A 23,567-nucleotide genomic window follows, 5' to 3' on the forward strand; every position below is an offset into this window, starting at 1 on the left:
CGCAGATGGGAAATGAGGTTGACTGAGCTGAATTTGTGTGTTTCTTCCAATGATTGGCTCCGAGATCTGCAAATCTGCAGTGGTGGAGAGAGATGTTGTAGTGGGCTCTTGGCCATCGAAACCCGACGGCCAAGTCAGGAGCGTGTGCCTCGTGACATTGAAGAAGCTGATGGTGGTACCAGCCCTGCATCAGGTGCCACAGACACTGGCTCATGAGTAGCAGGAGCTGTTTGACTGTTCCAGAAGCACCTGTTTCTGCAAGAAAATTTCATTGCAGTGGCACAGCCAAAAGAGGAGAAGGGGATTAAGTACAGCTCGTTGGGATGTAGGTATGATGCACTGTAGGTTCAATCTCTTAGGAGGCAGCAGTGGGACTGATAGCTGAGTACACGTCTCCTTGTACACCTTGCTAAGGAAAGGCAGCGTGGAGAGCTACTTTAAGCACACAGTCTTTTAGGTTCTTGGCAAATATTTTGTTTTTACCAAATATTTACATTGTATCAGCAGTTCTCATATATATGCTGAAGATTATCTCCCTACTGCTTAGCAGAGCAAGATCCTAGTTTGTATCTCAGTAGGGGAAAGAGATGAGAGGGCCTGCTTTTCCTCTGAACCTGCAAAAACCTTTTCCATATATTTCCTGAGCTTTTCCATGGTGACATATGGTTACCCCATATGGGGTAAACAGTTACTTTTTACAAGGTAATACTGAGGTGGCGGGTCTCTTTGGTCACTGGGGTCACAGATAACCCCTAGCTTCACAAAATGAGGAACACAAGTTTTAAAATCCTCTCCTTAATCCTGTCTTGAATTTTCTCTAAATGCCTTTCAGTGAAAGAAAAAGTGTGTAGAAATTCTAGCCTGGATGTGAAATCCAGGTACTTGTTTACAAAGAATGACTCCAAATTGTGCATCAAGGACTGCATGTAGTGCAAGCAGAATAATACCTGCTACTTCTGCAAGTCCAAGGAAGTGTACGGCATTTGGCAGAAGATGGTAGATCTTCACATTACCTCAGTCTTATTTAATACTTCCTAAAATGGATTAAACTATAGGTCCTTATATTTTAATTCATGCGAGACTGCACACTGAAAGTCCATAGGCAAAATTATATTGAGTTCAGTCCTAAGATACTGGTTAACCTTTCCCAAGCTGTTACAGCTTAAAGTTACTGAATTTGAATGCAGAAAAGTAAAGTGAAGAGGTTTTTGAGCTCCATGGATAAAGGAGAGAAGCAAATGATATACAACATCATTGCAATGAGCATTGCCAAAGGCCAATTCACTACTTGGGAAGTATCAGACAGAAGTGACAATAAAAATTTTCATCTCTGACTGGATTGGGAAATACATAACTGCCCCACGTTGAACAACATATTCCCAAATCTTGTCCATGTCATATTTCACTTTCATTTTAGAAAGATCTGAGTTAATAATGTTTCCTTTCCTTTTAGAAATAGTGACTGATGTTTGGCCAGTTAATTGTGTTCCTATTCTTTGCCTAAGCCCAAATATTTCTTTCAGGCAATTGGGAGCTCAGATAATGCCAGACAGAAAGCTATATAACTGTTCAAAAACGTATCTGTGAGTCAGAACTGGAACCATATCTGGAACCATGCCTGATATTTTCAAAGTGGAGAATGGTTGGGCAGGTTTTTTGGTAAATAGGGAATAGTCATAACACTCGTAAGGAATATGTGTGGAGAAAGGCAATATCTATTAGGAGTACACCTAATAAGAAAAAATCAGACAAGATCAAGGAGCAAAAAACAGAAGCAGGGGCATAGCTAGCAAACTACAAGATAAGCAAAGATCAGAAGCAATTTTTCTGAGTTCAGTTTCATTATATTAATCAGTGAGGTATTTTGAGATGAAAAGAACAGAGGAAGTTAGTAAGAGGAGAGGTAATAAGGTCTTCAGCTCTACTGAACACAGGATGGAAGAAATGCACAGGTAATTATCTCCTGAGAAACTGAGATTAGCAAGCTGTATGTGAGGTAAATTGTAATGTGCCATAAAATTAGCATTGTCGTTAGAATCAAAAATTTTTGGTGTCCTATGAAATTATTAACTTTAATCTTGTCTTAGTCTTTCCAGTTTCTTTTATAGGATACCCCTGAGGATGAAGGCTGAATGATCAGGAGAATGACTGTTTTAGAAGACAAGTTTTTGTTATTAACCATTGTTTTCTTTCATGAAGGGATTGTCAGTGTGAGTTCGCTATGGTACAGAGGCCACATGATACATAAGAAGCAGTTTGCATTTAGGGATGAATATTATGAGGATCCATTGTTTGTCATGGTTCTTTTGAGGTCTGTGGAAATAAGTTGCAATTTTTGCATTTGTCACTGATATAGTCAGATATATTGGTCTTTGGGAACTTTCTTCAGATGATAAGTTTAGCAAGGTTGGTTGCTTGCTTGAAAGCTGGGCTGGGAGATAGTGGGAAAAAGTATTTTAAGATAGGATCTTCTAAAAATTTGTGTATTATGATTTCCCATGTAGATTCCACTCAAGGATACTAAATGTGACATCAAGGGTTAGCTTCTGCAGAGAATCTGTATATGCTATTTGGGTTGCTTGTTCCAAGATGGAATTGACTTTACCTTGCAAACAGCCTTGCTGTCATCACTGTTAATGCTTTCCTCTGTGTGACCGTTTATATGCCAATGTCACAGGTTCCTGTTGGTGTGCAGCAGTCAGATATAGGCAGATCCCAGGACTTCTCTAAAATCAAGGGACTCCAATTCCAATTTTTACTCATTTCCTTGTGGTTTAAAGGCCACTAGCAGAAATGATCCTAAGGATTATATTTTTAGCTCAGCATGAATGGTTTTATTGCTCATTTTCTATTAATGTGGCAAATAAATCCTTAGGTCTATTTTTTGACATCTCTAGTTCTCTACTTCAGCTTATTTCTTGAAGATCTTGATCCAAACTTCCAAACCTGCAGATGAACCTTGGTACTTATATTCATTAGGCACCCTAATAGTAGCGTCTTACTGTCATATTCCTGATGACGCTAGTCTTCACTTGTCAGTATGCATCTACCCACAGAGCATCCTGTCTGCAACTGGGCTTGTGCTCCACTTCTCAGCTCCTTGACCAGTCTTCTGTCTACTTGGGGAACAGTTTTAAATATGGTCTCCTTTACCAGCTGCTGGTGGTAGCTGAGAAAAGGCTGCTTAAGTCCACCGTGCAGCAGTGCTTAGAAAGTGCTCTGGCAGCCAAACAGGCTTAGAAGTAGAACACTTGAAAATCAAAGAAATCTCAGTGCTATATGGACCCAGTATAAAGTAGCAGGAAAGGCAGCTCATACAGGGGTACTGCAGACACTGCAGGAATAACAAGTCATGAACTGAATAAAGGCAAGGCAGCATGGCAGAAGTTGAAGAGGTAACGGGGGTCAGGGCAGCATAGGAGAGAGAAGAGCATTGGCAGCTGCTGGCAGATATAGCAGGGGTCACCAGAGAAGCATGAAGGTGATGGGTGCTGTTTGAAGCTCACAGGCAGGGGGCCTGAAACAGGGGAGTTGAAATATAGAGTGTGAAATGTATCTAAGAATGTAGTTGAAGAGAACAAGATGTAAAGGAGACTCTTTCTTCTTTTTCTCAAATACTTCATACTTGAGGCCAATTTTTCTTCTTTTCCAAGGAGGTTTCCTTCACCATAAGTAAAATACTAATTTTCCCCCAAAGTCACTCTGTTCCAGGTTTCAAAAATCACAGGGACAGGAGAGAGGTAAAACAGAGAGCAAATGAAGAACATCCATTTCCTTTAAGGGTTTGGGGTGGTATAAGGGCTCCTTTGAGCTCTCCCTTTGTCATTTGCTACTAGTGTCTGCATGTGTAGCCATCTGAAACTCGGGGAATTCAGTCCCAGTTCCCAAATCTTCTGAACATCTGAACAAAAGGTATGGAGACCCCAGCTGAGGAATTGGAGCAAACCCCTGTGGTTTGGGGGCTTTTTAAAATAGGGACCCTGCTTTTTCATGCAGGACAAGTACTACCCAAGTTCAACTGGTAGATTACAGCTGAGAGCTTGTAATTATGGCATGACTACTGCTTTGACCTCGGTCAATTTTTGCTATAATAATTTCTGCTGTACATAATCTGGGTTGATGCTTAATACCACTGATAAAACCACTTGTTTGAATGAATTAATGCATTTCTCATTAAATGAGCTCCTCATTACGTTAATCAAATCAAGCAAATCATGCTGGGTGGTTTGACCACTGTAATTAAACTTTCTTTAAAATCCACTCATTTGGCTTTTGATGAGGATTTTGATTAAATTCTTCCAAAATGTCTGGCCCAAGAGCTGATAAAGAGGAAAATAAGAGCTTGTGCTAGCGAGCTAGTCAAGTCATTAATTCAGCACTGAGTTACACTAATTTCTTACTGTTTTACCTAGCCAGAGTATATAAAAATATTTGAAAATTACAATGTAAAATTAAATGTTTCTTTCAAGCATGTCAAGAGAACAAATCTGTTTGCAGCTTCAAATTTAGTAACTGTGTCCCTGGAATATATAGAGGATCTAGATAAGCAAGTCAACAAACAGGAAAATGCATTAGGCCGCTGTTTACTGATGTTAAGATAACACAAGGCACATCTTCAGGAAGTTACTTTGAACATGCACCAACAGTTTTCCATATGACGACAGAATCAGTAAACATCTGTCTGCTCTCACCAGTGTCACTCACTTTCTCAAGTACCAGTCTTTCTGCTCAAAATAGCTGCATTCCTCAAATGATACAGTATGTTTGGCATGATGCTGGTGTAAGAACTATTTTGCAAAATAGAGCAAGGCAAGGTCTGTTTTCTGGCCCTGCAAGTGTCCCTGCATGACTTGAATCCACTCTTTTAAGCTTTTCTCTCTGCCCAAAAGAGGGTGCCTGCATCCAGATTGCTCATCAAGAATAGTCCTTCTTGGTAAGTAGTGTGGCCCAAACTATGCCAATGCATTGTCCTGGGAGAGTGCTAGTTCATAGAATCATAGAATATCCTGAGTTGAAAAGGATCCACAAGGATCATAGAGTCCAACTCCTGGCCCTGCACAGGTTAGCCCCAAGAGTCACACCATATGCCTGACTGAGAGTGTTGTCCAAAGACTTATTGAACCCTGGCAGGTTTGGTTCTGTGACCACTTCCCTGGGGAGCCTGTTCCAGCCCAACCACCCTCTGGGTGAAGAACCTTTTTCTAATATCCAGCCTAAACCTCCCCTGACAAAGCTTCATGCCATTCCCTCAGGTCCCGTCATGGGTCACCACAGTGCCTGCCCCTCCACTGCCCCTCATGAGGAAGTTGTAGACTGCAATGAGGTCTCCCTCATTCTCCAGGCTGAACGAGCCAAGCAACCTCAGCCACTCCTCATATGGCTTCTCCTCTGAACCTTTCACCATCTTTGCAGCCCTCCTTTGGATGCTCTCTAATAGCTTAATATCTTTCTTATATTGTGGGCCCAAAACCGCACACAGCACTCCAGGTGAGGCTGCACCAGCACAGAGTGGGAAGCTTATATAAGCCAAACCCATAATGGTTAATGGATGCAGACCAGGGTTTGTTGCTAAATCCTGACCTCATTTTATACACCAGAATAAGCATGACCAGAGAGACTTACCTCTCCACCACTCCCCCTTTCTGTCAGTGCCTTCCTCAACCTCCTCCTAATTTGCAGCCCAGTGCTCAGTCCCACCTGGCAGCATCCCTCAGTGCAGACCCGCTGCCTGCACGCTTAGTCGCCCACCCCAGCTCTACATAGGGTTGGAAACAAGATCAAAGGCCCTTTTGAAATCTGGCTTCATAAAGGTCATAAGGTCAAAGAGATGCTCTTTGACCTTAGTTCACATTACAGCTGTCTGATTAAGCTATCGGTTGGTAGAACTGAAGCTGCCTGAAGAACCAGACCCTACAAAGTAGTGCACTTTCAGTTTTTACTTACTGTTAGTCTCTGCATTGCAACTTCGTCTCATATTAACTTCTCCCTGAGTGAAAGGATTAGTTATCACTTTATATCCCCAAAGAAATTTAGTTCTTTATCCAGAAAATGAAAGATCAGTCTCAAAGGTGAAGTGTTGAGCACTTGCAAGGACTTTGTAGAAATAAAATAATGTGACAAAAATAGTGGTCACCCTGGGATGAGTAGAGGAGGCTAAGGACAGAGTTGATGAAAGCAGATTTTTCAGATACAAAGTCAATATGACTGACCCCGAGATTTTGGAAGAGGAATTCAGTCTTCCTAACAGATATGAAATTATTTACTATTTTTCACTTTGTGAAAAATATTTAACCTAGATTTACCAAAGAAGGCACACTAAGTTGTACAGGTATGAAATAGAACGATAAAAACTAAGTGATGAAATGAAAGCAGCACAAGACATAACAATAAACAAATTGCACAAGAGCAGAGAGCCTGATTTGAATTCCTAGAATAAGTGTAGAATGCATTAAGAGGAAGCAACATTGGAATAGCAATATAAAGGTTTGCATCAAAAAGAAAGAATAAGTTCTGTGACATTAATCTTCCTGAGTACTCTTTAAAACATCTGAACTGAACCTGGAGCCACCAACACCAACATTTCACTGATCATTTTCAGAGTCACGTTTGACTTTTCAGTGTAACATGTTCCAATTTGTTTCTCTGAAAGGATGCTTTAATCTGGAATATTTTAGTTCAGTTCTCTCAAGAATTTTTCACAGAATACATACTGTTAATCCATTTCCTCTCAACAAAGGCGAGGGGGCTGTCTTCATCACAAATGAGCCGCTGCTTCCCATGCTCTAGAAAGTGAATCTTGGCTCAGTGACCAGCAAGTGATTCACCAGAAACTTGGCCAGGGAGTGGAAACCTCTTCTTCTGGTCACGTGAATTCAGGCCACAAAGTTCTGATTCAGGGCAGAAAACTCATGCTTAAAATCTCTCCAGCACCTTCTCCTTCATCATTAGAGTTCAATGTGAAAGGACAAAAACCTGGCAACTCACTGATGAATATTTTAAGGCTGGCAAATAATCCAGCCAAAAGCATGAACCCCAGCTGTCAAAACATAGAAAACTTAAGCTTTACAATAAAACAGATTTCTGTTATTTCTGACTGGCTAGGATTCTTTTGCTTAGATCAAGGGCAATAAGTCATTGATCAAAATTTCTTTTTCTTCTTCACATTTTTGATGTTAGGAAATGCTTTCAAACTCCCCTCAGATATTTCAAGCACTGACTTTGCTGCCAAGCAGTCTCCAAAAGCTATTCCTTTTTTCTCTCCTCTCCCCCCGCCTCTGCTTATCTGCTTCACAGTGCTGTCACAGGATTTCTCAAGTGTCCACAGTGGATTTCTCTAACACTCTTTCGAGTGGTTCTGTGCTGCATTCCGCGGCCTTAAGGGGAAGCAGATCCTGGGGAAGAGGAGACTGCTTTAACTTCAAGAGGAAATTCAGTTTATCTACTAACTGGAGATGAAGCTATCTGAATGCCAAGGCACAGCATTCTCCTGGCACCTGTAGAGACCTAATTTTATAGCACAAAGGACCCACAGGCTTTTACTAATCCTTAGCATGGTTTGAGGAAGAAAGTAGAACTGACAAAAGAAAGAGCATGCAAGGGAGCACTGGAAGCAGAAGGCTGGAGGCGTGTGTGTGTGCGTGAGTGTGTGTCTGCGTGTGAGCATCCTGGCACTGGCATTCTCATGGCATTCCCCTGCCTGCAGAAGGAATCACACGGGACCAGATGGCTGGATGGGGCCAGGCTGTGGGTGGGGATGGCAAGTATGTCCTTGGATTAGTCGGGTGAAATGTAAGTGCTCTTGTGGTATAGATGGGAGACATTGACAGATTCCGGCTGTCGAGGGATCATAGGGGCCAATCCTCACCCCAGACCACAGAATTCTGCAGCTGAGCATCCCCTTACAGCTTCTGCCCTATCCCTGCCCTGTTCCTGAAGAACACAGTTTGATCTCTCATTCCCTCATAACATCAAGCTCCCAATTCCCACGCACAGGTTAAAAAACCCAGTGTGAATGCTATACCTGTCTCCTGTAGTCCACTCCTGCCTTGAAGCAGTAACACACAGCGCTGGCATGAGCTGCCACTACCCCACAACTCCCAGAAAGGAAGACATGCAGGATGAAACCATTTCAGCAGAAAAGGAGAGTAAGAAGCTGGATGCCTTGAAAACAATGAAACATCTTAAAATGTGTCAGAGTTGGTGGCATCTTGGCCTCCCACGTGTCCAGGACTCATTAGAGTGTTTCATTGTCAGTGGTTTTCCAACTATGAATTCACAAGCCAGTAAGTTTTAAACCACCAAGAGGCTACAGAGATTATTTACTGAGATACAAGTATCTCATGTGCCAGTGCAGTTGTCTTATGGAGACAAAGTCTGAACTTTTTTGTGAAAATTGTCTATAATCAACTTTTCAGTGCCCATTTTTCTTTTTTTTTTGTCATATGGTTACTGGTATTTTTCCTAGGTTGGTTAAAATATCTAACATCAATGCAGAAATACTTCAGCAAGCTCTGCTAGAAGAATTACATAAACTAAATGAAATTGCAGTTTCTGACAAACATCAGTACGGTAGGAACACCATGTTATAACAGTCAACAAATATCTGTGGCATGTTTCTATTTTCATTCTGTAACTCGAGGGCACAACCAAATTTTAACAAAGGGATATTTACCTTATTTTGTATATTTTTGTTTATTTTTCATATTGCAGAAACAGCATAAAGATTCACAAGTCCTCAGCCTTTCTTTTGCCCAATGGTAAAGCCACTTTAAAGTCAGTCTGGGTTGTTATTTTTTTTGACTGAATGTCTCAAGCATCTAGTAATTCCCTTCAGACCAAGTCAAGACATGGAGTCAGTGCTGGTCTCTGAAGGACTGAAAAAAAAATGCTTTTATTAGGCCCTCTGGAGAAAAGATCAGTCTCAGAGATTCAGAAAGTGCACCATGCAAAAGTTGCTTTTCAGACACTACATCTGCAGGCTGCCTGTGATCAGTTAATATTGGGTGTCAAGCAGTCAGCTGTCTAAAAACCAATTTATTATAAAGGCAGAACTTAACCTGTTTCTTTGCTTTTTTTTTACATACATTTTGTTTGGTTCATATGCACTGATATGTTTCTGTGAGTTAAGACTACAGAAGCTATAATAGTAACCTTCAGTCACAGCTCACTGTATTCAGCTCACTAGAAGCACACAGGCTTTGGGCTTCATCACCAGGTGCCTAAGGGAGAGAAGAAGTAATTTAATGTGAGTCCGTGGCCAACTTACTTTGCACTAAAGTAGATTTTCTGTACTGTAGTTTTTTGTCCCAGTTCATGATGAGCCCAGAACTGGTGTATTTTAAAATGGAACTAGCTGACTTTTTTTATGACCTCAGAGATCTCTATTCCCTGCTGTACGACATCATGTTATTTTTCATATCTTAAGTTTTGAGACAGCAAAGGGAGGAGGTCAGGCAGGCAGATGCTATCAACACGATGGTGCCTGCTGTGGCAAGGGCAATGCATAAGCTGGGCTTTGATCAGGACATAAAAGAGGGAACTGATTTTCCAACTTTTTAAATTTTTCTGGATAGATTTTATATTTAAGCCAGATACTACTGGTTGGCAGACTCAGAGGGAACCTGGTTGAGAGATACAGCTGGCCAGCAGGCACAGAGGAGGTAGTGAGGATGGTAGCCCCTAGACCTGGGATGGGTTTGCATTCATCAGCTGTGAGAAAGTCAGATGTATGCCAACTACCCACCACAGATGTCTGTCTGACTTTTCTTAAAATCATTCCATTAAGACCATTCTGCAACTTCCCTGAGCAATCCATTCCTGTCCTTTCATATTCCTAGGGCCAGAAAATTCCCTGTTATACCTCCCAAATATTTTTTGGTTACAAATCAGTCTTGTTTCTTCATGTCTTGCTCCAGATGGAACTGCTAATCAGCTTTCTCTTGACAGTCTTTCATGTGTTAGAGAACTAATAATATGTTTAGTCCTCGAGAATTCTCACTGAGCCCAGTTCCCAGCCTTTCTTCACAGGTAATGTTTTCTAGGCTTCTGATTACACTTTCAGCTCTCCTCCAGGCAGCATTCGGCTTGCTGGAGTATTAAACAGCAGTGCCCTAGAGTGGAGTTTTGCTGAGAACTTGTTAGTGCCAATTAGGATGGAATAAGCACTTTCCATGACTTACATATAAGATGTTTCCAGATGAAGTTTGTCTTTCTCACAGCAGCATCTTGACTCACTCCCAATTTTGATCCAATCTAACTCCTATGTCCCTTTTTGCAGAGCTGTTGGCTGGCCAGTCACTCCTCATTTTGTGTCTGTGCATTTGATTTCTCCTTCCTAACAGTAGCATGTCATGCTTGTTTTTGCAGATTTCACTGTGGTGACTTGAGAAAATTTCTCCATTTTAGGAAAATTGTTCTGAATTCTTACCCTGTTTATCCTACTGTTGTGGATTAACCCTGGCAGGCAGCTAAGCCTCGCACAGCCACTCGCTCACTCCCTGCCACAGTGGGAAGGTGCAAGAATCAGTAGAAGTGAGAAAACTCATAGATTGAGATAAGACACTTTAATAGGTAAAGCAAAAGCTGCACATGCAAGCAAAGCAAAACAATGAATTCACTCACCATTTTGCATTGACAGGCAGGTGTTCAGCCATCTTTAGGACAGCAGGGCTCCATCACAGTTATGGTGACTTGGAAAGATAAACACCATCACTCTGAATGTGCCTCCCTTCCTCCTTCTTTCTCCATCTTTTAATTGCTGATCACAACATCACACGGTGTGGCTTATCCCTCTGGTCAGTTGGGGTCAGCTGTCCTGGCTGTGTCCTTCCCAGTGCCCTGTGCACCTCCAGCCCCCTCGCTGGTGGGGTGGGGTGAGAGGCAGAAAAGGCCTTAACGGTGTGCAAGTGTTGCTCAGCAATAACTAAAACAAGGTGTGTTATTACCCTTGTATGGTCACAAATCCAAAACACAGCACCATATGAGTTACTATGAAGATAATTACCTCTATCCCAGCTAAAACCAGTAGACCTTTCAACTGCTTGTGAACTTATTCAGCTCAGTGCCCACTGCTGGTTTTAGAAGTGCACTCTCTAGCTTACCTACCAAGTAATTAATGGAAAGATTGACTAGCACTGGAACTGAGACAAGCCCTGATGGTACATATTTGAAATGTCCTCTTGGTTTGACAGAAAATCATTAACTGGAAAACATTGCAAAGCAACTGGTACATCTGGTTATCTGCATGTGAGTTCTTCCATGAATACTGCTGAGTTAAAAAGAGGGAGAGTGCAACACTGGAAGGGACTCCTCAAACATACACATCTCTAGCAGGAAAAAGCTGAAAGAACAAACTCGTGCAAGATATTCATCATATTGCCTACTCTGCTCTGGGAAGATTGTCAGATACAGCGAAGTAATCATAGTACAGGAGCCTGAATAGAAGTCGTGATTGCTTAACTAATGGACTACTAATTCTGTTATCTTTATAGGCAGACATTCCAATCAACCATGATCAAATTGAAGATGTTTGTCCACTCTGTTTTGTTAAACTGAAAATAAGAAAGTCTGTCAGTCTGTCAATCAACCCCTGTGGTCTTGCACCGTTATCGGACTTGTGTAAAGGGTTTTTCATCTTCATCTGTGGTAGGCAGTCTCAGAGATGGACTCTTATGACAAAGCTGTCATTTCTGCCCCAGTGCAGTAGTGATTTTGTAGTTTCCATCGTTTTCGGATGTGAGATGTATGTGACCAACATCGTCATGGAGGCATTTTTAGCTTGTGTGTTAAAATTGACCCTTTCTTGCCAATAGTTGGCAGGATTCACCATTTATTTCAGGTCACACTGGCCTCTTCTGCAAAAGTCAACTAACTGGCAGAGTGAAAAGCACTATGCTGTATGTGTGGTGTCATAGGTAATTATTTATGCAGTCGTTGCACGTGAAAACACCAAGCAGATGTCACTTCCTTATAGCCCAATCCAGACATGCAACAAATTTGTGTTCAGAGAGCTCTTGAGGTTACAGATGTGACTACGTGTGTTATCCAGGTGAGATGCTGCTCACTGGCTGCATCACTGAAATTACCCTACTATTAACTTTGACATAAAGGATGTCCTCAGACATCTTGGGTTACCCAAATAATCTCAAGCCTGACATTTGAGCTAACGTGTTTTGTCTCACAGTTGGTCTATGATGAGGAAATGCAGAACATTGGCTTAGGTGGCACACATCACAAGTGGTAATTAGTTAAATCAGTGTAACTCAATTGCATTTAATTATATGGTCATAACTGCAAGTCATGTGTCAGGGAAAAAGAAGAAGATTAAACAGACAAAGGAAGGGAAGGTAAAATGGAGGGACAGGATAACAATGTAAAACCAGGCCTTGTCAAAAGGAAAAAAACCCACAGTGCTATTGACTCCCCTTCTCTCCTTATGCCCTAGTTGTTCCCTTTGGTTAGCTCTATTTCCTTTTGCTTATCATTCTTGCTCAGCTCTTTAATTTAACAAAGGGGAATTTTATACTCCTAAAGACCTGACTTTAGTACAGGATATTTTTAGAAAATGTAGGGGTTTTAAATTTTTTTAAGTAACAAAAAGACAAAACTAGGAAAAAAGATGAAATCAAATTTTTGCTGAAGAGAGGATGCTCTTATTACATGTGCCACCCAGACTTGAGAAAGCAAGCCTTTTGCCATTGCAAAGCTCACTAGTAATTACGACCCAAGTATTGTGGCATTTCAAAAGCCACAGTGCCTGGGTCACTTTATCAAAGAAATTGTCATTTACATGTCTGGTCATTCCTCTGACACTGACAGCCACTTTCTTTGCAATCCTTTAAAACAATTCTGGGATTCTCTCTTCATTTTTTAAAGAGCATACGTGATCAGTTGGTCCCCGTCAGAGAAAGCTACTTCAGCCACCTAAGTGTGTCCTAGGAGTAATTCACAGGGAACTTGGGAATTGCTTGGGAACACAGTAGCAGTGAAAATGCCTGTAGCAGAGCTGACAGAGGAGTTGCAGAAACATCAGCTGCTTTGCCTGCAAAGCATATGCACTGCAATAATTGATTGCACATCAATGTACAGGATGTCAGCTCTGTCCCTATGTGAGGGACATCACAGAGAGACCTGTGATGCCCATGGAAAAATATCACCTGGGACTTCCTGCACTCCCACGTGTGCTGAGAGGCTGAGCTTCCCTTATTCCCAGAAAAGAAGCCATCAGCCTGAGCATGTTGGTAGTATCACTTGCCTTTTTTGAGACATTCTGTCATGATGGTAGGACGGAGCAGGAACAAGGCCTGATGTTTTTAATGCATGAAGTACATTAGAAATTATTTTTTGGATGCTCAGATTTGATGCTGTGGTACATGCCAAAACTGAAGGTCAGCCTTCAGAGAGAGCAAAATTTTCATGTTTGTGGGTTTGATGGTGTCAAGGACCTGCTTCTAATATGTCAGACCATCTGAGGACCCTCAGGGCCCCTCTCATTCGTGCCCCTCACTCAGTCCAGGCTGCCCTAAAGTAACGTGAAGCCCACATAATGTTTAGAAATACATTGACTGAGCAAAAGGAGCTTCTGCTTTGGTCACCTCTAAGCTGCAGTCCATGCAGGTTTGATGTGTTCTGTCACTCTCAGCTGAATTCTCAGTCTTTAGCTAAATGCATCTTTTAGGAGCTGTTTAATCCTTTGTAGGAATTATTTCACTATAATATGTTCCAGTGTCTAATACACACAATCCTGACAATTTTTCATTGTCCACAAACAGACCTTTTTTCTCTTTCATGGGGAATCGATTTTGAGAAAAAAATATACCTACTGTGATGCCTGAATTTTTCAAAAGCAATCTTCCCTCTAAGTGCAGGCCAGCCCAATACCAAGTAGTTTGTTGGAAGTGCTGAAATTAAACAGCCTTAGGTGGCACAGCTGCTGGAACAATATCAACCAAGCGGGAATAGATAGATCAGTGATAAGGGACAAGATGGCCTCCACTAATCCAAACCGTTTACCCACATGTTTCTGCTTTCCATAAAAGTACAAGTGTCACTTGCCTGTCATTTAGCAAGATTACAAAGCAAGGCCAAGCAATTTTAACTGTTCGCTTCTGAAATTAAATCTATCCCTTCTGAATGGGGAGAGCCAGAGCCAAATATATGTAAGACTAGAGTATGTCAAAGCACACTGTGACTTCTGTCATTTCATTCAGGTGTTCAGTGATTAAGCTTGCTCTAGCTTTCTGCAAAATGTGAGTGTTGCTCCCAGTGCTCCCCAGGACCAATAAATCTTTTTCATTTCCTTATGAGAGACAAGGAGCAGCAAGCTAACCAGTCAGTCTAAATCATCTTACTTAGAAACACTAATTTTAAGCAGTCTGTGTAGCAGTTAATGTGTTTATACATCTTTTTCTCATTTTAGAGTCCTGTGCTATCAGTCAAGTTGTGATAGGTTATCCTCTAGCTTGAATAAATGAACCTAGAGTTTCAGAAGAAGGCTCGTGATCTGTCCAGCTGTTTTGCCTAAATTCTCCAGAAAGTACAGTAAGTTTACCATAGTTGCCTAAATTATTTAGGCATCTTTGATTTGTATTAAAACAAAGGTTTAACATTTCTAGGCTTCAGTTTAGGGTAGGTCTTCAAGACATGGTGTAGTGTTGTGTAGCAGACCCCCATGGTAGCTCCAAGGAAGCTCTTGCTGTGTACAAAGGCAGTGCAATGCCCAGTTAGGAAGTAAACTGGGACTCAAGAAGGAATAGGGCCTTGTCAGCCCCATTACCGGTACTTTTGTGGCTCCTTGGTGCAGTGTGAGAGCTGCAGCCCTTGATCTATAATGTTTTCCACAGCAGAGATGGAGCTGAGGAATCCAAATAGCAGTTGTAGGGCTGTGAAAGTGCTCTGGGGTTGCAGTTCCCAAATTTTTGTGTCTCTCCTTGGCTGACACTGCATCCTGATAGCTGCCTTTTGCCCTCTCTCAGACCCTTGCAGCTAAGGAAGTCTCCAAACAGCTGATTTCCCAAAGCTGACAGGGCACAGGGGAGAGCTCATTCCTGGCTTTGTCCTGTTTCCTAAGCTCTTGCCAAAATACCTAATTTTTTTACCATAGCAATAATTCTGAGAATGTTACTGGGTTTATGATCTCTTTATAGCGAGGTGGAGTCTCCCTGTGTATGCTCCAAGTGCTATTTCATTTACCTGTTGGGACTAATTGAAGCAGAGTTTGGATTCATACCATTATTTTAATAGCCCTTGCTAGGTCTGTTCTCCATTAATTTGCCTAATCCCCTTTGAACCTCTTCATATTTTTGGCTTCCACAATACTGTGTGCATTAAGTCTCCATTTAATTATGTGTTGTGTGAAAAAGTGCTTCCTATTTTTCAGTTTTGACCATTTGCCTGATAATCTCATTAGGTTCCCCCTAATTCCTGTATTGTGGGAAATAACCTATCAGTTCCCAAGTTACCTTCTCTGTGCAGGAAGGGATTTTGTAGGTCACTATCATATTTCCTGTCAGTTGTCTGCTTTCCAATCAGGCATCCTCAAAGTACACACCTTATGCCTCTCTATGTAGGATGTGCAATGGACAGGAGAGTGGAGCAGAGAAGGGGAGATCTCAGTGCTTTGAGCTGAAGTTCCCTTACTTGTTGTAGGATAATCAAAATCACGTGGAATTCTGAGTGAAGAAGGAAGCTGAATGTCAAATCTGTACAAGCATATCATGCCTACTCCTTTCTTTTGTGTCCCCAAAGAGGTTGCTCACACTTCAAAGGAAGAGGTGGACTAAAATCAGGACTAAAACACACATCCATCTGACCTTAGTTCTAGAGAGAGTGGCTGGTTGGAAGTAAGAGGAAATGTTGACACAGTCTTCATGAGAACCATGGTTTTATCACTTCTTTGTGGTGTTCTTGCATTTCAGTTTTTCAGTGCACAATTTTCAATTACTTCGTCAAAGCAGTAGTTCAATTCCCTGTGCTGTGTTTCAGCTGTTCCCACTAAAAAATAACACTAAAGTTGCTACAGTATCAGTGTAGCAGGTTATCTGTCTGTCTTCTGCCATTAATCATATTAGGGTTCCTTTTACCTTCTACGTCTTATGAATTTGGCAGCCTCCAGGAAGCTCAACAATAGATGAGACTCTGTGCTTCCTCTTCAGGTTTTTTTCCTTTGAGCTAGCCTTTAACTTTGTTCCAGGGCTTGAAATGTCTAATATTCCATCTAAAGTGAATATTCAAATATATTTTTAGATTTCCTTTTTATGTCTTTTTGTAGTCTCTAGAGTCTTGCATCCGCCCCAGTTCAACAAAAGCACATGATGAAGTGCCTGTATGCTTTGCTGTATTGGGACCTGAACACTAATTTCCTCTTCTCAGTTTTGTTTTCAAAACATTTAAAATTCCCTATCATGTCTAGCAAGTCATTTTACTTATTTTAGCCTGGTTTTAATACTAGCAATCTTCAAATTAATGACCATAAGTCTTAAATGTTTGTGCACATCTATATGCATGTTACTGTCACTGAAATTTAAAAGCTAATGATACTATCATCCTAAAATCCTTTTTGTTTCTTGGCGTGTAACTTGTATACTGAGATCATAATAATAGACTTCTGGTCAGAAGCAGTTGTCTCCATTTAAAACTAAATCTTTGGCAAGTATTTCCATATAATATATGATACTAAGCTGGTCTTTCCTTAAAATCAGAAGAAATTGTGTAGTAAGTAATTGCTGTTGTCTTGTTCAGTATATCATCAATGCCTCATGAGAAATAGTGGCAAACTGCAAATGATAAATACATATCCAAAGACAGCCCAGACCTGAAGCTTTCCTTTGAGATGATGGTGGTTGGGGTTTTCTCAGGGCTTTTTAAATAATAATCAAAATCTCAAGTAAAATAATTTACAGATTTAAAAAACCCAAATAGCGTTTTTTCTTCAAAGATGTAATCCAAAACACCACCTACTCTTTCAATGCAAGTATCAATCACCAGTAGCCAAGTTGGAATCAGAATAAAAATGCACTGTTCTCCAGACACTGACTTAGATTTACTCAAACAAGCATTGACAAAGTTAAACAAGCAATAAAAGTGGTGGTCTGGGGGTACTGACTGATAGATGAGTTCCTCATTTGTGAGGGCATTTGAGCCCTCATAGGACTCAGGGCAGCATTTAAACAGTTTTGTTTCTCTTTTCTTCATTTTTAAATGAAACCTCTTTTTCTCCCTCTGGCTCTCTTATCTATTGATGTAACTGGTGTTGCATGAGAAATTACCTCATTTCAATGACTGGAGACAGCTTTTCTATCAGCTGCAGTAAGGCTTCTTCATTTATTTAATGAACTTGGATAGATAGAAAATTAAGTATTAGGAGCTGAAGATGAAAAAAACGAAACCAGAATGTTCTGTATATTTGGGTGGTTAAAAAAAAAATATCGTTATTAACATAGCCAGTGCATATAATTGGTATTTGGATTATGGCATGATTATTACTTTGCAGACAGGGGACTCTGTTATCACTCAGTCATCAATGAAGTAGCTGCATTCTGTGCTCATCTCATCTCTGAAGCTGAAAGAAGAGCTAGTTATTATCTTCAAGTGAGTTATTAATGAGGGGAAAAATCATCCCCAATTACTGTGAAGCAAAATATTTCATTATATATCTCAGACTTTAATTTTGATCCTTCATGAGTTCTTAAACTCAGATGGTATTCATTTTTTTAAACATTCCCATACCGACATATTGAGAGGAACTTGCACCTGTCCAAGCGCTGGCTTCCCTAAGTGTATGCTTCAGGGTCACAGAAGTGCTGCTCATCCCAACTTTGTGCTGCTAGAGACTGATTTCCACTGAGATTCCTTCATGCTACACCATAGGAACAGAGTCACAAGTGTAGGCTTTGCCAGAGAAGAAATTCTGACTTGCCTATACTGTCTTTGTTCACAGTCCTTTTTTTTTCTTAACTAGAAACAGCCTGGGATTTATTTAAAAGGACTAATTCTGCTCTTTTGCTTTTCTTTGAATCCTTTCGAAATTAATGGTTTGGAAGTTTTGACTCTGAATGTCCTAGAATAAAACCTAAGCAACACAAAGGTGATGATTTATATTCAGTTAAACATGTGGGCAGTAACCAGGAGATGGGAGAAGTGCTGTCCATACTGTGAATCCATCCATCAACACAGATGCGAAGGTCTGACCTTGGCAGATTCAGGAGGTAGGAACGTCAAACATAGTTTGCAGTCAGTTGGAAATGTAGCTACTAGACAAAGAAAACTCAATAATTACACAGCTGTTTCAGTAGATTACAGATTTCCTAGAAAACAATAAACCCCCCATCTGTGAATAGAAAAAAAGTAAACTTTTTTTTAATTCAAAAACTTAATTCCTGAAAGTCATCAGATATGTCCCCTGTAAACTTCTTATCTCAACAGAGTCTGTAACCAATCATTGTAGATTTCTCTACAGCATTTATGCCCATTAATGCTTCATTGATTTACAGTGAAACTGCTGAAGGACTGTCTTGAATAGACATATAAATATTAATTTCTTGTGAAGAATGGCTGCTATTACACTAAATATTAAATGAATTCATAATACTTGGACATTTGCAATAAATTACTACTGGGACTGCATACTAACATTCCATTCCAATTTTTTGTAAAATTTTTTTAATTTTAAAGCATGGAAAAGGACTGGTTGCTCCAGAAGATATGTACAGGTTTGTAACACTGGAATCATTAATGAATTCCCGCAGCACAAGAAGGAGTTTTAACTTAGTCCTATTTTACAGAAAGGGGGAGGAGGCATGAAGTGGTTTAGGTTGAACTGCTGATCATAGGAGGTTCAAACCCAATATGTTTCTCAGGAGAGGCATCACAGGAAATTATCAGCTCCTGACAGTCCTTATTTTGCTTGAAATGCTCTGAGCAGCATTGGCATAGGATTTGGCCTTATGATACCAGAAGGCTGAGAGCCAGACTCTAAAGGAGAAAGAGCTGGATATATTGTCTAATCTCCATGCACACAAAGTCGTTGGTATCGGTTCACCTCTAAATATCTTCCCAAGGCCACAACTGGAAAGATGGTACTGCTCAGATTTTGACTAGGCTTAATTGAATTAAGTCATCTTCTCTCTTCAGAGACCGCAGATCTTCATTTCAGAAGTTTAGTAAAATGCTCAGTGGGGGCTAAAAATCAAATGTTTATTTTTCCTTTTGTTAAAGTGGAACAAAGGGTACATCAGCAAGTTCGGTATAGCTTTCTGTTATCCGAGGGATAGTAGCTTAAGTGTAGAAATTTATGCCAGGGCTAACCTTGTAGAGTGGAAGCCATTCTTGTAAACAAAACTGAATGACTGTCAAACTCATCTGCTTTTTAATGTGCAGATGGGTGTGAGTATATGCACCCCCTTCTTCCCAAATATTTTTGCTTCTGTGACTTAAATGGTCTAAGTAGCACAAGGTTTTTCTAATGAAAATTTGCTAAGGTATTTAAATTAGAAGCAAAAATTAGAAGATCTGCTACTACACAGGAATATTAATAGTTCGTTATACAGGGCTTTAGTTCACATAGTTACTTTGCATGTGCAAAGCTGCCAATTAAAGAGGCTCAAAGTGCTCACTGCGGGCACAATAGCCGTTTCTGCAGAGCCCCACAATGGCTGTTGTATTCTGTCACTGACCTTTGGACACCTTCAAATATGTATTGACATAGGATGCTGGGATCATTAGAGCTGTTGTTTCAGTGTGCCACAGGGAAAGGAGAGTTTTGCAATTTCGTGAAGAGCTTTAAAATTTGATATAATGATGACAGCAACGATATTGCTTAATTAGAGAGTGAGAGAAACACTGAAGTATTTTTTTGATTTTTCAGGTGAATGCACACCTGACACATTATCCACAACGGTCACTTCCCATTGGGAAAAGAGGATATTTATCAGGGCATTTGGTCTGCTTTGCTGTTGTTTCCAGGGGAATTGATTTAGGTTTTTTGACCTGATGGTGCCATATGGTGCCACCCTGCCTCCTTTAGCTGTAATCGATTCTGACTGGGTGAACATCTTGGCAGGATGGATACTTTCATCCTGGAAGTGACAAATGCTCTTTTAAAACATAACCAGTGGCATTCAGGACACTGGCATCTGACACACAGTTCAGACTCTACTCTTCAAAAATCCGTGGATGTTGGCTGTATCACAACAACTGTGATTCCTTTTAGCTCTTTTGTATCTTAACATCTAAGGTTTTCTTACCAGTCTGTGACAGTTAAAGAGAGCAGACAAGAACTTTGGAAACAGAGATACCAGATACTCCAAGTACATTTACAGTAGTAAAACCAAGCATCTTCTAAAAGCTTATATTTATTTTACTGTAGCCCTCCTATTCTTTAAAGCTGCTTTGAAAAATTACTTCAGCAGTCAGAACATAAAAGAGCATTATTTTAAACCTTGCCTGGGACATTTTTGTCAGCAGAGAATAAATAAATTACTGGCTTGTGTTTCCAAAGCGTGTTCTTACTTGAAGATAGAGAGGTAGTTTCTGTTCCGTAAGTCTTGCAGTTGCTGGGTTTGATTTTATCCCCTGGGATCCTATTGAACAAATTATCAAATACAGCTAAACCTCACAGCCCTGAGTCTCTGAAGTTTTTGGGTAATGGCTTGCTCTTCTGACAGAAGAGAAAGAAATCGAATAGACCTTCTGCAAAACTTCTTGTATCATTTTTTAGAAATGGAAAATTTACTGCAGGTTGCAACTCTAGGCTAGTGCTGTGCAGCATGCACCAGAGGATGGCCAGTTTCTACACACAAACCCTCTACGCAAAAAACTTTCTAGATGAAGGACATAGTATTTGGTATTTATATGTACTTGAAGTAAATGTGCAGTAGGATTTCTCACTGCACTAAGACTCACAATGTCAGATATGTTTCTTCAGTAATGCAGGCTGAACTATTTTTTTCACATTAATTGAAAAGATGCTGTTATCTTCTTTTCATTCTTCTGTATCAGAAACCCTTGTAGAACTTTGAAACTTCTCATGCACTGCCACTGCAATTGCCAATTGTGAATTTTGTGGTCTATCTTCAAACATCAAGGTGATAGTGTTGCCTTAACACATGAGAAGTGACCTACTTCTAGGAGGGAGACAGGAATAGGTATCGCTGTGTGATGCAGGATGTGAAGGGGAGCACGTGCTCAAAAGAACTGTTAAACCACTGTCTCGTGCTTCCATTCTCCCTACAGTAAATCTGCATCAGATAGTAAATGAGGCAGTAATGATGAATTTTTCCCTTCAATGGACTGGGATCTGAAATCTCTCCTCAGCTCCTTGGGCTTCCCAGCAGAGATTTTTGTCCACAGGTCCTGATTTGTTACTTGTGGGGTATTTCTCTGTTGAGGTACAGCATTATCCTGGAAGGGAGAGGGCAGCATTCTGCTGTCTTCTTTGCATGGGAAGTTTGTACCTTTGCTGTCCCACTGTAGCTGCACTATTTCTTTCAAAAGGCACATGATCACTGCCTGGATAGATTTGAAAATGGAGATAGTCTTTGCAGCACGTTTGGTCCTTACTCTGAAGAATGAGTTGAAGCACTGTTGGACGGGGAGGGATTATCATAGGATCTTTATTACAGAAAGCTCAAGTTCTACCTGGATCCACCTCTAGTCATGATAGTTTTGAGAGGTTTTCTGCCACACACATTGGGATTGTTCAATAGAAAAACAAAGGGAGTTGGTATGTCTGCTCACTGCCCATATTTTGTTCGGTTCGTTTGCAGAAGGAGAAGAAGAGCGGGCTGTTGAAACTTCTAGCAGGAGCATCAACAAAAAAGAAGTCACGCTCCCCACCATCTGTGTCCCCCACGCATGACCCCCAGACAGCCATCGAAGGAGTTCTGCAAGGAGCAGTGGGACCTGAGCTCTCCTCTCTCTCCAGTCATGGCCGAGCTGGCTCATGCCCTATTGAGAGTGAAATGCAAGGAGCTATGGGATTGGAGCCTCTGCACAGGAAAACAGGCTCCTTGGATTTGAATTTTTCCATCCCTTCTCCTGCCAGGCCACCCCTCTCTACCATGGCAGCTATTCGGCCTGAGCCCAAGCCTTTACCCCGGGAAAGGTAAGCTGTGTATTTCCTGAAGTTGCCAGTGTCCTCAGGGAGCGTTTGGAGGAGGGCTGCAAGTTTAACTTGCTCAGGGGTTGTTGCAGTTTTGCTGCTCTGTGAATTGACTGTAGGTGGCTCAGCTGTCTTTTAGGAAGACAGGGCTTACACGTCTCTGCCCATTGAGAGTCATTTGGCACACAGTGCAGGTTTGAAAAAGGGGTGAGCAGCCCCTGTCCATGACACCGTGCAGCCCTGGTCTAAATATGGAGGACAGCAGTGCTTTCTCAGTGTAAATGGTGTAAATGCTGTTGGCAAATGCCACTTTTTTTGAGTGAGATCCCTATGTTTTAATAAACTTATGGTGTTGACATGTTATATCCCACCTGGGGGTAACAGATGTGATGTGTTTGCTTATCAAAGCTCTTCCTGTCCTATTCTGCAAAACCAAAGGCTGTTTTGAATTCTCCTTGTCTAGGATACTTACACGTATGGCCGTCTTCAGTAACCTCTTACCAAAAATGTAGCTCATTTCTAGAGAAGGATGTACCAGTGACTCTGGAGTTCATTTCAGCAGTCTGCTCTGCACCGTGGTACTTTAGAGTAAAGGACTTTGCAAAGCCAAAAAGAGTAGAGTAGGAGCACCAAAATTCAAAAGCAGGTGGAGAGAGAGATAACTGGCCAGAAACAAGGGTAGAGAGAAGAGCTAGGTCTCCATGTGCAGAGTCATATTGGCTTCAGGTAAATGTTTTCTACTGCAGTTTGAGCATGGGAAAGGGAGTAGATAATATACGACTACAATGCTATGGAAATGCTTTCCACTCAAAAAGTGGTTGAGGAGAACATGATTTTTACAAAAACATCAAGGAATTTTCAAAAAGCCATTTAGGGAACTCTCTTGGGTTGGTATTTAAAACAATTTTGAAACAACATCAAAATTGCAGAAGTTTGAAAGAAACTACTTTTGTCTGAGTGTATGAAAGAGGCTGAAGGGAATGGACTGGGAAAGACAGCTGACTCTGAATCCAGCTGGATCATGAGCCAGATGATGTAGGGCATAATAAGGATAGTTCATACCTTACACAGTGTTTTATTGAATGCATGTTGGAACTCAGTTGGGAAGATGACAATGACACCATAACATTTAAATTTTCTACGGCATCTGGTTTGTTACCATAAAACCTCTTGCTGAGTAAACTGTACACAAGCAGCCCAGCAGGTACTAAGGGGATTGAAAATTGATTCACTGGCATCAAATCTAACTCTAGATGAGAAATCACTAAAAAATTATTATTGGGACCTGCATTTTCCAACATAAAGCCTTTGCTGTTGCAGAACGGAGGACAGAGGTGAAGGTGGGTAATGAAAGAGGGCAGACCCATTGGTACAGAGCTAATTCAACTCATCGGTAAGGACAACACAGAGTAACAGTATATTGGAGAAGAAACAAATCTGAGGCAAAGTGGAGTGTTCTCAGAGAAGCATC

At 40.9% G+C, this 23,567-nt stretch overlaps 1 protein-coding gene across 1 annotated transcript in view; it reads left to right on the forward strand.

Annotated features, from left to right (window-relative positions):
• SH3RF3 (SH3 domain containing ring finger 3) overlaps positions 1–23,567 on the forward strand; it is a 249,718-nt gene that overhangs the window by 214,845 nt on the left and 11,306 nt on the right. Inside the window, exon 9 of the mRNA XM_027675014.1 lies at positions 21,762–22,099. Coding sequence (XP_027530815.1) covers positions 21,762–22,099 — 338 coding nt within the window. The remainder of the gene's footprint in view (positions 1–21,761; positions 22,100–23,567) is intronic.

This window comes from Neopelma chrysocephalum, unplaced genomic scaffold (assembly GCF_003984885.1).
Source record: "Neopelma chrysocephalum unplaced genomic scaffold, ASM398488v2 Primary Assembly neopelma1_25, whole genome shotgun sequence".
Lineage (NCBI taxonomy): Eukaryota > Metazoa > Chordata > Aves > Passeriformes > Pipridae > Neopelma > Neopelma chrysocephalum.